Source organism: Pelmatolapia mariae, linkage group LG1 (genome assembly GCF_036321145.2).
Source record: "Pelmatolapia mariae isolate MD_Pm_ZW linkage group LG1, Pm_UMD_F_2, whole genome shotgun sequence".
In the NCBI taxonomy this organism is placed as follows: Eukaryota; Metazoa; Chordata; class Actinopteri; order Cichliformes; family Cichlidae; genus Pelmatolapia; species Pelmatolapia mariae.
The window spans coordinates 2593955-2609880 of NC_086227.1; the positions used below are offsets into that span (position 1 = coordinate 2593955).

The 15926-nt window shown below is 42.8% G+C and overlaps 1 protein-coding gene across 1 annotated transcript in view; it reads left to right on the forward strand.

The window, feature by feature from the left end:
* The window catches only part of LOC134624857 (ankyrin repeat and BTB/POZ domain-containing protein 2-like), a 29788-nt gene that overhangs the window by 4167 nt on the left and 9695 nt on the right, over positions 1–15926 (forward strand). Inside the window, exons 2-3 of the mRNA XM_063469964.2 lie at positions 14587–14715; positions 15688–15895. Coding sequence (XP_063326034.1) covers positions 14587–14715; positions 15688–15895 — 337 coding nt within the window. The remainder of the gene's footprint in view (positions 1–14586; positions 14716–15687; positions 15896–15926) is intronic.

The window sequence follows — 15926 nt, forward strand, 5'->3', positions numbered from 1 at the left end:
GGCCCACACCTGGTGAAACAGAGTTGTGATTTGGGACTATATAAATGACATTGAATTGAATCGTTTCCCTTATATGTTCAAACAAATTTGTCGTGTTTAGTGTGTTGAAGTGTGGGCCCTAAAGCAGACACAGAAACAGGCAGATTGCAAGCAAAAAGTGAGCCGTTTGTTCTGGCTGATGAAATTCCACAAGTAAAAACCAAACTGAGATACAGGGAACAGGAGATACGGGGGGGGGGGGGGGGGGGGGTGTCGATACAGCAGAGTATTGCCATATTTTGCATGGAGATATTGTATAGACACCAAGACAGGGACACCAAATATTGATATTTTATTAAATACTTGAGAATACTGTGAAGAGGAGGCTGCAAATGTGAGAGTAAATGTGAGTTTCTGTCTATGCAGACAGAAACCTGTTTGTGATTTTTGACCTTTTATCACAGTTAATTGCTGTATTATTAGGAACAGATTGCATGTAATTGCAAACTTGACACCATAGAAGACTGACTGTCTCATGGCAACATTGATAGCAGATTTTAGTTGACAGCTTGGTGTGCGTGACAATCAGATTTTCACATAAAAATCAACTGAAGTGAGATGATTTTAACTTAACAGACAAAATAATTAGCCTTTGAAAAAAGTAATAAATCACAATATATGTTATTGTACCACTCAGCAATTTGCAAAAATGTAACGATTCACAATAACGTCGTTCCTCTACATGCAACAGTAACACAGTGAGACAAAAAAACAACACTCAATTCAATTCAATTCAATTTTATTTATATAGCGCCAAATCACAACAAAAGTCGCCTCAAGGCGCTTTATATTGTACTCACAAGTAGACTGAGGATTTAAATAGACACATGAGTATATCGGGAGCGAGAACACAGCCGGGGAAAACAAGGCACAGGTCAGCAGAATCAAGATAAGAAATAAAACTAAATACAGAGCTAACAGACAAAGGACTGCCAAAATAAAACAGGAAGAAACCAAATCACTGGCACATTAACCACAGAGATGGAGACTTAACAACAAGGAACAACTCAAACTGTGATAAACTTAGAACTAAAACTGGGTCCAGTTTGAAAACTGGATTCTATTGCGAAAGTCTGCACATCCATCATGCTGCACGCGGCATCTTAATCATCCAGGAAACAGCGAAACGATCATGCAAACTGGCACGAGTCATAACAGAAACATGGTAACACAGCCCCACACCAACAGGCACCACATTTCACTGCCTGCAACACGCTGGGATACTACAGGCCCCAACCCTCCCATCAGGACGAACGGGGAAAGTAAATGACTGAGTGCTGTTAGCCTCTGACCCATGCACACACCCACACGCACGCACTCACACACACACACACACACACACACACACACACACACACGCACACACACATACACACACATACACAGACACGCACACACACACGTACACACACGCACACACGTACACACACACACACACACACACACATACACACACATACACAGACACGCACACACACACACGTACACACACGCACACACGTACACACACACACACACACACACACATACACACACATACACAGACACACGCACACACACGTACACACACACACACACACACACACACACACATACACAGACACGTACACACACACACACACACACACACGTACACACACACACACACACACACACGTACACACACATACACAGACACGCACACACACGTACACACACACACACACACACACGTACACACACACACGTACACACACACACGTACACACACACACACACATACACAGACACGTACACACACACACACACACACACACGTACACACACACACACACACACACACGCACACACACGTACACACACACACACACACACACACACACACACACGTACACACACATACACAGACACGCACACACACGTACACACACACACGCACACACACGTACACACACACACACACACACACGTACACACACGCACACACGTACACACACACACACACACACACACGTACACACACACACACACACACACACGTACACACACATACACAGACACGCACACACACGTACACACACACACACACACACACACACACACACATACACAGACACGCACACACACGTACACACACACGTACACACACACACACACACACACACGTACACACACACACACACTTGTACAACTGCATCTTTCTTTAGTAGGAACAGTTGGTCCAAACAGTCAAAGTATTCTTCCTGATCTGGCAAGAAAAGCAGTGAAACCTGAGCAAATATTTCCACTTTGTTTGCAGACAGCTTGCTGATAGCATCCACAGACACAGCTCATAATACAGTTTTTTCTGAATGCTTAAACCCTAACTGTGATTCTTATAGCACAATTTCTAAAACTATTAATACTTATAACAAAACCACTCACTGAGTTTGCAAAACTAAAAGCACAAACACTGCTTTGCACTCAGTTTGCCATTTTGTAACACACACTTTGCAAACCTGTAGCTACAATCCACTGCACAGCACTCTTTTTGCAGAACTGTAAACACAACTCACTGCTTTACACTCAATTTCCAAATGATCAACACACTCCTAGCAAAACTATACACATTTAAGGCCATTATTTACACTATTTTGCCAACTGTCTGGCACACTGTCACATGTGAAAACTTTTTTAGATAATTAGTTCACTTTGCAATCAGCCTAAGCACTATAACACAGGTAAGCTCTGTGTGTGGAGCAGGGGCGGAGCGGGGGGGTGGCTTACTGGGCTTAAGCCCGGGTTGTTTTTTCAGAAGCCCGGGATCTTTTGGAGTGTAATTTTTTCATAGTTGGATGCCTGGCTGACAACTGTATAAAACAAAAAACTACACACAATATTCGAAGCACGTAGTGCACACTGTGGGAATTTACGACTGTGCGTAAATCCCCCCTAATATTGGTATGATCCGAGCTCAGGTACTAAGCGACTGAGCGAGGGGGCGGGGCAGCTGCTGCCTGCGAGTGCGCTGAGAGAAACGTAGCCAGGCAGACAGAGGAGAACTGAAGTTTGACCAGGTACCAAAGCAAATCATTCGTACTGTACAAATGATGTAAATATGACGGTGTATCATGAAAGATTGATATCAAACTGATCACTTGACCCATGTTACGTTACTTGCTCTTCGAGTGAATCAACAAATGGCGAAATGAAAAGCCGAACAACAACAATGCTGTTTTTTTTACAGAGTCTTAGCTCACATGTGTGTTTATTTCATATTTTCAGTTGTTACCCTCCACGGCTAAATAACTCGGTTTCAGTAATGTACAGATACACAAGAATGGACATAAGGAGCTTCTTTCAAAGAAAAAAACTCTGGTAGATGTTATTTTATATATTATGCTTTGTGTGTTGTTCAGTATATTTCTATGCAAAACAAGAGGAGTTTCGATACACAGCAGAATATTCACAGTTTAAACCAGATATTTACATACACTTTATGGAAAACACAAGAACATTTTTTTTACTGTACAACATCAATTTAGAGTAAACTTGTTTTGTTTTGGATAAATAAATATTGAAATATCTTTTGAATTAGTTAAATGTCAGAATAAAAAGAGAGGGAGCTGTCTATTTTTATCACTTTCATCAAATTTAGGAGTACATATACACTAAGTTTATTGTTAATTAATAAGAAAACTCCAGACGATTCCATTCTGAGCTGAAGAAGCTTCTGATAGGTTAGTAGAGTCCATGTGAGTAAATTGGTGGCACACCTGTGGATGCATATAAGGCAAAACACAGAGCCTGTTTCTGTAACATGGGAAAATCAAGAGATGTCAACCAAAACACCAGGAAAAGAATTGTGGAGCTCCATAAGTGTGGCTCAGTTTGAATACAATTTGGTGCCATTTACAATTAAGAAATACAGATAGTTTCTCTCTTTACTCTTAAATTTAACAAATATGTTTTTATATTTATCAATCTAAAAAAATAAACAGTCTGATTTGATGTTACAATTAAAAAAGTGTTTTTATCTGAAGAGTTTATAAATATCTGGTTTCAACTGTATATTTGATGATGTTGGTGTTTGGCTTGATTGTCAGCACAAAGAGGGAGAGAGGAACAGAGAGGGGGAGAGAGGAGCAGAGAGGGAGAGAGAGGAACAGAGAGGGAGAGAGAGGAACAGAGAGGGAGAGAGAGGAACAGAGAGGGAGAGAGAGGAACAGAGAGGGAGAGAGAGAGAGGAGCAGAGAGAGAGAGAGGAGCAGAGGCGGGAGAGAGGAGCAGAGAGGGAGAGAGGAGCAGAGAGGGGGAGAGAGAGGAACAGAGAGGGAGAGAGAGGAACAGAGAGGGAGAGAGAGGGAGAGAGAGGAACAGAGAGGGAGAGAGAGGAACAGAGAGGGAGAGAGGAGCAGAGAGAGAGGAACAGAGAGGGAGAGAGAGAGAGAGAGAGAGAGAGAGAGGAACAGAGAGGGGGAGAGAGGAGCAGAGGCGGGAGAGAGGAGCAGAGAGGGAGAGAGGAGCAGAGGCGGGAGAGAGGAACAGAGAGGGGGAGAGAGGAGCAGAGAGGGGAGAGAGGAACAGAGAGGGAGAGAGGGGGAGAGAGGAACAGAGAGGGAGAGAGGAGCAGAGAGGGGGAGAGAGGAACAGAGAGGGAGAGAGGAGCAGAGGCGGGAGAGAGGAGCAGAGAGGGAGAGAGGAGCAGAGGCGGGAGAGAGGAACAGAGAGGGGGAGAGAGGAGCAGAGGGGGAGAGAGGAACAGAGAGGGGGAGAGAGGAGCAGAGAGAGGGAGAGAGGAGCAGAGAGGGGGAGAGAGGAGCAGAGAGGGAGAGAGGAGCAGAGGCGGGAGAGAGGAGCAGAGAGGGGGAGAGAGGAACAGAGAGGGGGAGAGAGGAGCAGAGGCGGGAGAGAGGAGCAGAGAGGGGGAGAGGAACAGAGAGGGGGAGAGAGGAGCAGAGAGGGGGAGAGAGGAGCAGAGAGGGGGAGAGAGGAGCAGAGAGGGAGAGAGGAGCAGAGAGGGGGAGAGGAACAGAGAGGGGGAGAGAGGAGCAGAGGGGTGAAAGAGGAGCAGAGAGGGGGAGAGAGGAGCAGAGGGGTGAAAGAGGAGCAGAGAGGGGGAGAGAGGAGCAGAGGGGTGAAAGAGGAGCAGAGAGGGGGAGAGAGGAGCAGAGAGAGAGATGGAGAATGACAGAACAGAGATGGAACAAGAGCAGGTGAGACACACATGTTAGTCAAATATTTGTTTACCAAAAGTATCACCGTATCAGAGGTACTCATGTATCTCGTAGCTAGTGTTTCTTTTTAGGTTTGTTATTTTTCAAATTCTACATTTATTAAGTTCTGCAGGCTTATTTGCACAACAAAGCTAAATAATTATATAAACTTTTCTGAATCTAAATAGTGTACTTTGGTAGAATTAAAAAATAAGTGTAGTGCAGGTCTATGATGATTTTTAGTGCTACTATCATCTAGTTCTGATTCTGGTTCTGTCTTGGTTAAGTCCTCAGTAGTCCTGATTTTGAACTGTTGTAGTCCTGTTTTAATTCTGGATCAGTTCTGGGTCTGGTTGAATTGGGGTTTAGTCCTCGTGTCTTGATACAGTCCTGATTTTGTTCTGCCTTGCTGCTTAATTAAAAAACTAGCTTAAGGTGTCCTGCATATGTGATACATATTTTTCCCTATATGAAGTCATTCTTTTTTGAACAAAACTCAAAACAGAGCCTATTAATCTTTTAGTCATTTCTACCCCCCCCCCCCAAAAAAACAAAACAAAACAAAAACCCACATGCATACTACCCTTTAGGGCTAAGCCCCGGGTGTTTCAAATGTCTGGCTCCGCCTCTGGTGTGGAGTACAATGGAGGGACCAGGAAGAGTGAGAATTAGAGGAGGCCGAGGAAGAGGACGTGGAGGTGAAGAAGTAGGACGAAGAGGACGACAAGGACAAGGAGGAGCAAGAGGAGGACGAGGAGGGGGGAGAGGAGGACGAGGAGGGGGGGAGAGGAGGACGAGGAGGGGGGAGAGGAAGGGTAAGAAGAGTAAGAAATAGAATTGCTGATGACATCAGAGCTACAATAGTGGACCATGTAATCAACCATGGAATGACCCTGAGGGAAGCTGGCTGATGAGAATCAGTTCGTACAGTCACTTTGCACTAAGATTTGTAGCACTGCCATATAGTGCTGGGCGATATGATGATATATATCGTGCGGACGATAGAAAAGTGTCTATCGTGCCATTTGTCTTCTATCGTTTCTAACCCTAATTTTATAAATTATTACATAAAATATATCATTAACCCTTTACAACCGGTCGGAGCAGGCACGCTCCGTTTTCCCTAACTATTTTTAAATCCCTGTAGAACTGGAACCACGTCTCGCAATAATTTTTTTTTTTTTTGCATATGAAACCGTAGGAGTTGTACTTACATCTTATTCCATTAGCTTGCCCTAGGTCACGGTTTCCTTCCACATATAGCTTTGCAAAAAATGCATAAAAAGCACTTCCAGCAACAAAAACATAATATTCCAGACTTGCAGCAACAAAAACATAATATTCCAGAAACAGGCTTTGCCATCCGATCAGCTGTTCATAACACTTCCTACTTGGAATATAAGTCAGCGCAACTATCGCATGTCCGCCATTACCTGTCCGAAACCGGAAGTGACGTCATTTTCGCGGAAAATGTAGTTTTTTTGCTTCAAAGCCTATGTTGGTGTTTTTAAAAGTCATGTTTGACTTTATGCTTTTCTGTATCGTTTCTGGGATGCTTAGAACTCAAATTACACTGTTGGAAATAGTTTATTTTGATGCACATGCTGTGTTCTTGCAAATTTGCATTTATTTATTTTCATTTTTCCTGTAGTATATAAAAATTAGTGTATCTCAAAAATAAAACTATGAAACTGCACTCAAAATAAATTTCTTGTGGTTGGAAACTATTTTCACACGCCGGCTCTGCTGGCTGCCGGCAGAGCCGGCGGGCACGCCGGTGCAGCCCCCTCTGGCTTCTGCTCTGTGGCTACTGGGTGACCCCTCGTCTGGGGATCTCCTCAGCCCTTCCCAGGAGGGTGGCACGGATGCCCCTCCGGTGGTACTCCTTGGGCTCTCGCACTCTGGGGTCCCTGGATGTCTGGAGCCTGGATCTCCTCCATGCCTGCTTCATGCTCTGGGGGACGGGGCTATGGCCCTCCACACCCTCTAGCAGACCGTTACATGGGGAAACCTTCTGTATACAAGCGCGCTGATCCACACGGGTGTGCACATGGGTGTTCACTGTTCGTAGACATAAACTACACCTTTCTTAGCTGCTACTTCAAAGCACATTGTGCGCTGTCTGTGCTGCACAACAACATTCAATATTTAGTATTTATTGCTGTTTACACTTAGCTAGATTAACATGATGGTGTTGTGTTTAGTATGTTACTTTGGGTTTTTTTTTTGCTTGTTTTCTCTTCTTTTTCTCTCAACAGGTGATCCAGGAGATATTTTTTTTTTCTCTTTGTCTTTGTAAGTGCCCTTTCTCACTGTCCCTTTTCCCTTCTGTTTTTCTTTTCCTTCCTCTCTTTCTTTCTCCCTTTCCTATCCCCCAATCATGTCTGTCTCATCTGTAACTACTGAAAATGAAATAAATAATAACAACAAAAGTTGATCAAATGGACCAATACGGCAATGCCATGATGATCCATTTGGCAAAATAAATCCATTTGGTATCCTTGTTGGTCTTCAGACAACAATTCTGACGGCTAAAGAACCAAATGGGACAGACAAAAAAAAAAAAAAAAAAAGGAAACTATTTACAGTTTTGAGGGATAAGCCTCTTAAATTTCTCTAACTAGAAATATATGTAAAAAACAAAACAAAAACGATTTTCAATTTTTTTGTAGTTTATTGCACTTTTTTGCAATTTACGTAGTTACTATGGACTTAATGCATACATATTATTAAAATTTGGGCTATAACGGTTGTATTGATGTATAGCAACTTGAAATGCTCCCACAAATGGCACTACAGCATGTAAAATGTAAAGACAAGCTCTGGCGGACTTGGTTCTATGGTAGGTCTTAAAGGGTTAAATAGCCTGTGGCAAATATATTAGTGTGGTCTTCTCACTATACATGCTCTTAACTTTATGCAAGAGAAAATAAAGTATAAAAAAATGATATTTTTTGCAAAGAAACTCTGTCTTGTGGTTTTGCGACATGGTGCTGCTTTACGTGCACCCGGATTTGCGACATGCTTTACGGTAACTCAAAAGAAAGACTGCACCCTCTCCACTCGCTGTTTACAGACTGCATACTTTCCAGATGACCACAGGTCAGGTGGTATATCGTGATACATATCGTTATTGTGATATAAAAGAATTCATATCGTGATAAATATTTTTTCCATATCGCCCAGCACTACTGCCATATGCCAATGAGAAACACAACAATACCATAGATGTAAAAATACTGAAATTGTTACTTTACAGAATTGCTAGACGACCAGATGCCAAGAAACCCATATAGTCAATATGGCGATTGCAAATAATCCTATACTTGGAAATAAACACTTGTGTTTGTTTTGATGTGTGTGAATAAACACCAGTACTTGAAGTTTGGATCCCTCTATGCTTACGGATCTATGACAAAAGTATGAGCTCAATCTGACATAGCCTACCTTGTGCACAGAGAAAGCAAAAGCCAGATGTGTTTTTTATTCATACCATCAGTGTGTAGTTGGTGCATTGTGTGCTTATTAATATGATGGCTTGTGTTAACTGTTGGATACGAAAATACCATTTTTACAAAGGTGTGGTGAGTTAAGCAAGGGTTATTTGCTTTTACAAGAAAACTACAATGTTTTGCTGATTGGGTGAAGAGATTTCTTATTTGTGTGTAGAGTTTTGCAAAAATAGCCAATAGTTACAAAAAATGTGCTCAAGCCATCAGAAAAAACTGTAAGTACAACAGAAAGCAGATTTAGGCTAACACTGCACTGCACATGGTTGTCAGATCAGCTCAGAGCGATCTCCTTACATGAGGCTTTTTTTTGTCTTCCTTTGTGACATCTGTAGTTTTCATGTGCTTCTGTGTAGGTTAAAAAAATCAGTGAACTATTTTTACTCCTGAGCATCCTTCAGTAACTCTCCTCTTTCCTCCAAATATATTTGAATAACTCTGACGTCCTTCAACACGATGCACTGATGAGGCTGATTTCTGGGTCATGAGCAGGATGACAGAGAACAGAAAAAGAGGCGCAGATGAATTACTCTGCAGCAAATACAGTGGTTACAGTTGTTCTGCTGCAAACTGCTAATGGCTCAGAGAGCAGACGCACCATGATGGTGTTCGCCGTGTCACCAACAAAGATGGCTTACCTGAAGAACGCTTTGGTTATGTGAAAGCTGACTTAGATTTATTTACTGTGTCAGCTCTACAGGCAGGATCTCAACAACCAAATATTACTGTAATCAGTAATATTAGTGATGTTACAATCCTTTGTGCAAGGTCATGGGAGCTGTGTGTGTGTGTGTGTGTGTGTGTGTGTGTGTGTGTGTGTGTGTGTGTGTGTGTGTGTGTGTGAGAGAGAGAGAGAGAGAGAGAGAGAGAGAGAGAGAGATTTACAATGACTGTGGTGGTCACTCTGTCAGCTCAGACTGAGGAGGAAGTGGATGCAGCCAGCTGGAGAAAGTATCTGATGCTGGGTCAGATTACATAGAGTAATCCAACACTCATTGTGCTCCCAAATGTCACTTAATGTCATCTCCATCTGGCCTTTATGTGAAACTACAAAACAGAAGGAAAATGTGGTTTTAATGGCTTGGCTACTTTGTATCCTCCTGCTAATACAACCCAATCTGTGAGCTCCACCACAGAGCGAAGGAAGGCTCCAGCAGGAGCATTTTATGGACAACTGCACCAAAGTAAATGGTTAACCAGAGGTCGAGTACATTGGATGGCTCTGTCCTGACCAGCTTTAATCAAACTGTAAACTTCTTTGTGACAGGAGGCCGTTTGGATGTTGGAGCTCTGCTCTGCTGTTAACAGCATCTCATGGCTGCTGATTCCTGGCTCTGTGCGCTCATTGCCCCAAGCCAACACAGTCCATACAGAATCGCTCCAGACATGCGGCCTGCAGGTTTTAACCAGATTATACTACGAAAACAACATCTCCCCGCTAATTCTGCCTGTGTGTTTGACATTTCTCTGAGAGGAGGCTTTATTTAATCCCACCCAAGTAAGAGTACAGGATTCTCTGTTTTTCTGTGCCCGCACAAAACGTGACATTTGAATCTTGTTTCTGCAGCTTCTTCATGTTTGCCCCATTAGTGTTGTCATGTTGGCTCCATGTGAAACAGAGATCATATCATAAAAGCCCTGATACGGATTGTTTCTACCATAAGTTGACTTTAAACAGTCTGTTCAGGTTCCTTGATGTTATGAACACTGAGCTGTGCTCTGACTGACCTTCTGACCTCCACTTAAAAACACTTAGATTGTTTAGGATCATACTGTATTGTACTGTACTGTATTATCATACTGTATACTACACAAACAAGTGACTTACTGGTGCTTTTGGGTGAACTGTGTGAATTCAAAAATCCCTTTTCCATGGTTATAATATTTCTGCAGCTGCAGGCTCTTGTCTACATTGTTGGGTTAAGCATCCATCTCTCTTCTATTCTGACCAACAGGTCAAGTTAAAAAGGCAGTGCTATAGTGGGGACACTGACACCATGGATACCACAGCCAGTTATTAACTTTTATTTGAACTGGGGTGCAGGTTTTGGCTAATTAAATTGAGAAAAGTCAGAAAAAATGAAACGCCGTATCCTTAGTAGAATGAAAGCCAAATAAGTGAGGGATGCATCTTACATCCAAAGCATGCCTAATGGTCTGGTTACAATTTGTCAGTCACAAAAAGCATGCTCTGCCTTTATCATCTATTTTAACGAACCAAAGTATGAACAGAGAGATATAGTTAAGAAGGCCTTTATGCAATAAATTATTTAAAATGATTACTAAGATCATTTTCTTAAACTTGACCCTGCTGACCATTAGAAAGAATTCGAGACTATTGACTCAGTTTTTAGATCCAGAGGCTCGACTACATCCACAGTTTTGCTGGTTGAAGATGTAATCACTAGGTAACCTTTTGTTCCCAACTAGTTGACATCCTATTTTTACTCTAGTGTGATTTAGTCCTAAAATATTAGAACAGCAACAGGTTATAAATGACTTTAACAGAAGTTCAAAAAAGCCTTAATTAATTTGATTAGCAACAATCTGTGATTCCCTGTTTTCTCAAATCAGAACAACAGTTGCCTCAATGTGCTTATGTTGTAAGGTAAAGATCATACAATAATACAACAGACAAAACCCTGAAAATCATGTGACCCCGTATGAGCAAGCACTTTGGCGCCAGTGGGAAGGAAAAACTCCCTTTTGACAGGAAGAAACCTCCTGCAGAACCAGGCTGAGGGAGGGGCGGGGCCAACTGCTGTGATTGGTTGGGGTGAGAGAAGGAAGACAGGATAAAGACCCTCTGTTAAAGAGAGCCAGAGATTAATAATAACTCATGATTAAATGGAGAGTGGTGAATAAACACAGTGAGAAGGTGACAGAGGTCTTTACTCTAAATTATTTTTGTAGCAATAATAAAATCAATCTTCTGCATGTAAATGTTCTATGTTGTCACTATCTGACCCGTTTTCACAGCACTGCAGAGGTTTTGATTGTTTTTAAATGTATTTCCTTCTCTCCTGGTTTAGTCTGGATCGGGACTGAGATTGTAACCTCAAACCCTTACACACAAACACACACTGAAACACACACACAAACACACACTGAAACACACACACAACCTTTGACTCTCTGGTTCTGTTGTCTCAACCAAACACTTGCAGTATTATACCATGCAGCAGAAAAGAGCTGTTGTTTTCGGGGCCGGGGACTGAGCCTCTCTCTCCATTTGGGACACACACACACATACACTCAGTCTTTCTCACAGTGTGTGCTTGCAGGCTCGAGGGTTGTTGAGCACTGTTTTCACTGAGCCGCAGGTACACACAAGGAGATCGTCAAAGGAAATGACTTAATCACTCATGATTCTGGATGTAAGCAGGGCAGTGTTGGGAACAGGAGCTCAGGCGTGTCTTTAGGGGGGGTCGGTCCTACACAGGTCGGTATTAGAGAACAGTGATTTGTGCTTTGTCCGCTGCAGACTGGTCCCCTGTTGTGTACCAATGAATAGATGCCTGTTCACCCTGTCTCCTGTCTGTAAACATAGCAGGGTAATGAGCATCGATTATCACCTACACAAGTCCGTTTTTTAACCAAAGATTTCTTTATTTCAGGCCAGGCCTGGTTTTAGAAAGCAGAGATGTTTTTTCAGTAGAGAGGAATGAATCAGCTCAGGCTGATAAACAGTCTGATTAACATTGAGCTCCCGTATATCCCAGAGGTGTTGGATGAGGTTTGGGCCACACCGTACGGTGAGTATTGTTTCTAATACACTGAGCCATTTACTGTAACTTTCATGGCCAGTTGGGGTATAAAATTATACATATTTGATTTGTTTTCTTTTGTACATTTCCAAGCCTCTATTGATCTTAACATGTGATCTGATCACCATCTAAGTACCTCAGCTCTGCCAGATTCTGAGCTTGTCCACAGTATGTTCAGGGTTGCACTGATTACTCTGTTCTAGAGTTAGTTCACAGTTCTGGGCCATTTATGCCATCAAAACCTCTGTTGAACAGCATACATAGGACATAGTCCTTTAAAGATCCCCTGACCTGTACGTGTGAACTGGTTTTCCTCTAGATCAAGGGCAGGAAACTCCAGGGCTCGAGTGCCGGAGTCCTGCAGGTTTTAGATGTGTCCTTGATCTGACACAGCTGATTCAAATAGCTAAATGACCTCCTCAACATGTGTTGAAGTTCTCCAGAGGCCTGGGAATGAACTAATCATCTGATTCAGGTGTGTTGACACAGGGTGAGATCTAAAACCTGCAGGACACCGGCCCTCGAGGCCTGGAGTTGCCTACCCCTGCTCTAGATAATACTGAGCTGTCTAGGCGGTGCATCCCCGCGGCCTTCATTATACTTCACCTTTGAGTTTTCTGAATGCTGTACAGCATGCATTTAACCCTAGTTTTGTCAGGTTTAAATGCTTGCTGTACAACAAGCATAAAGTATTTTCACTGTTGCATAATAGTTATGGTTTATGGCAGGGGTGTCGAACTCCAGGCCTCAAGGGCCGGTGTCCTGCAGGTTTTAGATCTCACCCTGGGTCAACATACCTGAATCAAATGATGAGTTCATTACCAGGCCTCTGGAGAACTTCAACAGGAGGTCATTTATGATGTGTACTGTATTTATTCTTATTTTATTTTATTCTAATTTTTGCTTCATAACTTTTGCACTGTCCACTTCCTGCTGTGACAAAACAAATTTCCCACGTGTGGGACTAATAAAGGTTATCTTATCTTATCTTATCTTGTCTTTAGCCATTTGAATCAGCTGTGTTGGATCAAGGACACATCTAAACCCTGCAGGACACCCGCCCTCGACACCTGTGGTTTATGGTCATGTCAAGGCTAAAGATCTGACCATAGAGAGAACCAGTGGAATTACATGATTCACAGTGAGCAAGGACTTGGCAACAGTGGGGAGAAAAAGACCCCCAAAACCTCTTTTTGCAAAACCAGGTTCAGGGAGGGGCCGCCATCTGCAGAGACCGGTCGAGGGCAATGACAAAAGGGAAGACGTCAAAGAGGATGAAGATCTGTCTGTATTCTGACTGTGAAATCTGCTGGATCTTAAGTTTTAAAAACACTGGTGTATAGTAAGGATGCAGAAAATGCTAGCTTACTCTAGCTAGCTCTTACTATAATTGTACGATCTACTGTACAATATAAAGCGCCTTGAGGCGACTGTTGTTGTGATTTGGCGCTGTATAAATAAAATTGAATTGAATTGAACTTGAAAACTAAGTACCTGTAAACGCTCCAGTGGTTACAACCACTTCACCATCCCCATCTGTCCTGGCTGGTCAGTCATGTTCATGTCTCCACACATGATCACTGTGAATGCCTCACTAAAGCTGGATTTGTATTCTGTTGGGCTTTAGTTTTTGCAGATTGCCATCAGTGATGTGGCTTCCATTGTGCGTAAGGTTACGAGTCAGCAAATCCCCGATTCAAAAGCACACAATGGTCAGGGATCTACGAGTGTGTGTGTGTGTGTGTGTGTGTGATGGCGTATATCTGTATGGGCTTTTCTAAAGTGGCTGCTTGGCTGCATCGTATCGTACTAGCAGATGGCCTGAAGTGGTGGTGCATCATGTCAATAACATGAGAGAGCTTTTGTGCTGCAGTGCGTTCAGAACTGTTGTATCCATGATGTTCTCTTTGTGTTTGTAAGATACTTTTGTAATGCTACGTTGCAGTGATGAGTTTAAAACTGGCAAAGAGTTTCTGAAGACAGAACCTTCTCCAACCACGTACATAGGCCAAAGTGATGCAACAAACCAACTCCCACCTTTATACAGGAAACTTGGCTAAAAACTTACAGCGTCATAAATGTTCTTTGTGTTTGTAGGTGAGCTGTCACTCCCAGCCCACATCAGCCCATACACAGAGAGCAGGGAAGATGCCTACATCCAGCTGGAGCTGCGGATGTTGGAGCAGGCGCTCCTTGCCACCTGCGTTGGCAGCATTGGAGAGCTCAGTACGTGTGCGTTGTGACAGTCAGCACAGTAGGCTCCTGTGTTTTGTGTGTGTTTATTTAAACTGTGACCGACGTCGGACTCCTGGGACGCAGCGTTTCTCGCTGCCAGCTGCCACTTGGTTCCATAACCTGTGGCTTGTGTCCAGAAAACAAGAGCACTTTCAGACCCTGCAGGCCACCGCGCCTCATTATCTGGCACATAACCCAGGTAGCTACCACAACTAAAACAAGCTAGCTGCAGTAGGCTAACGTTAGCTTTTAAAAAGAACTTATTTCCAGATGTTTCTTTAGGTTGGAGTCTTTTGACACTGAGAGCAGCTTGGCTGCACGGTCAGTAAGAAATGCATTCCTGCCTGTGCACTGCTGGCTCTGTTGTGCTGGTGCCGGGTCCATTGTGTAACTGACACCACCAACATTAACAGGATGCTTACATTAGAACCTCTTATTGCGTGTTTTGTTTGGGTTTCCTGCAATGCGTGGAATTACCACAATTAGAGAGGGGATGGGCTAACATATGAAACAGGAAATGACCGCCATGTAATGCATTTAACAAAGTAACTGTATTCTAATTATCACTTATTTAAGTGGTAACTGTAACAGAATACAGTTACTCATATTTTGTGTTTTAAATACATAATGCTGGTACATGTACTCTGTTACTCCAGAACTCTGACTATTACAGACCCACTGTGATCCACTATGTCAACAAAACTGGAAAGTTCATAACTCAAAAACACTGGATCAACAGGTAAATGGTAGATCAGAGGGAAAAATAATGCAAATTAAATTGTAACTATATGAGCTTTATGGTAAATAATCTCAGCCTTATTATTGCTGTTGTTTTTTTAACATTTTTTTCTTTGTCCATAAAACAGACATAAATACAAATATATTAAGTTTATAAACTTTCTGAAATTTCTGAAATATGACAGCCTGTGGTGGTGGGAAATGATGGTTCCCGTCTTTTTCCAGGTGATCTGGTGTGTCGAGCAATGCACCACATGCAGCGTCTAAGAAGCTCGAGTCCCTCCATCAGCCACTCTTCTTCAGCCAGTCAAATGCCAGTATCCTGGGCTCCAGATGCCCTCCGCACACTCTACTACTTCCTGTCCAACCCACAGATGGAATCACTGGAGAATCCCAACCTTGACCCTCCAACCATGACACTGAGCAGAGAGAGGTGTGTGTGTGTGTGTGTGTGTGTGTGTGTG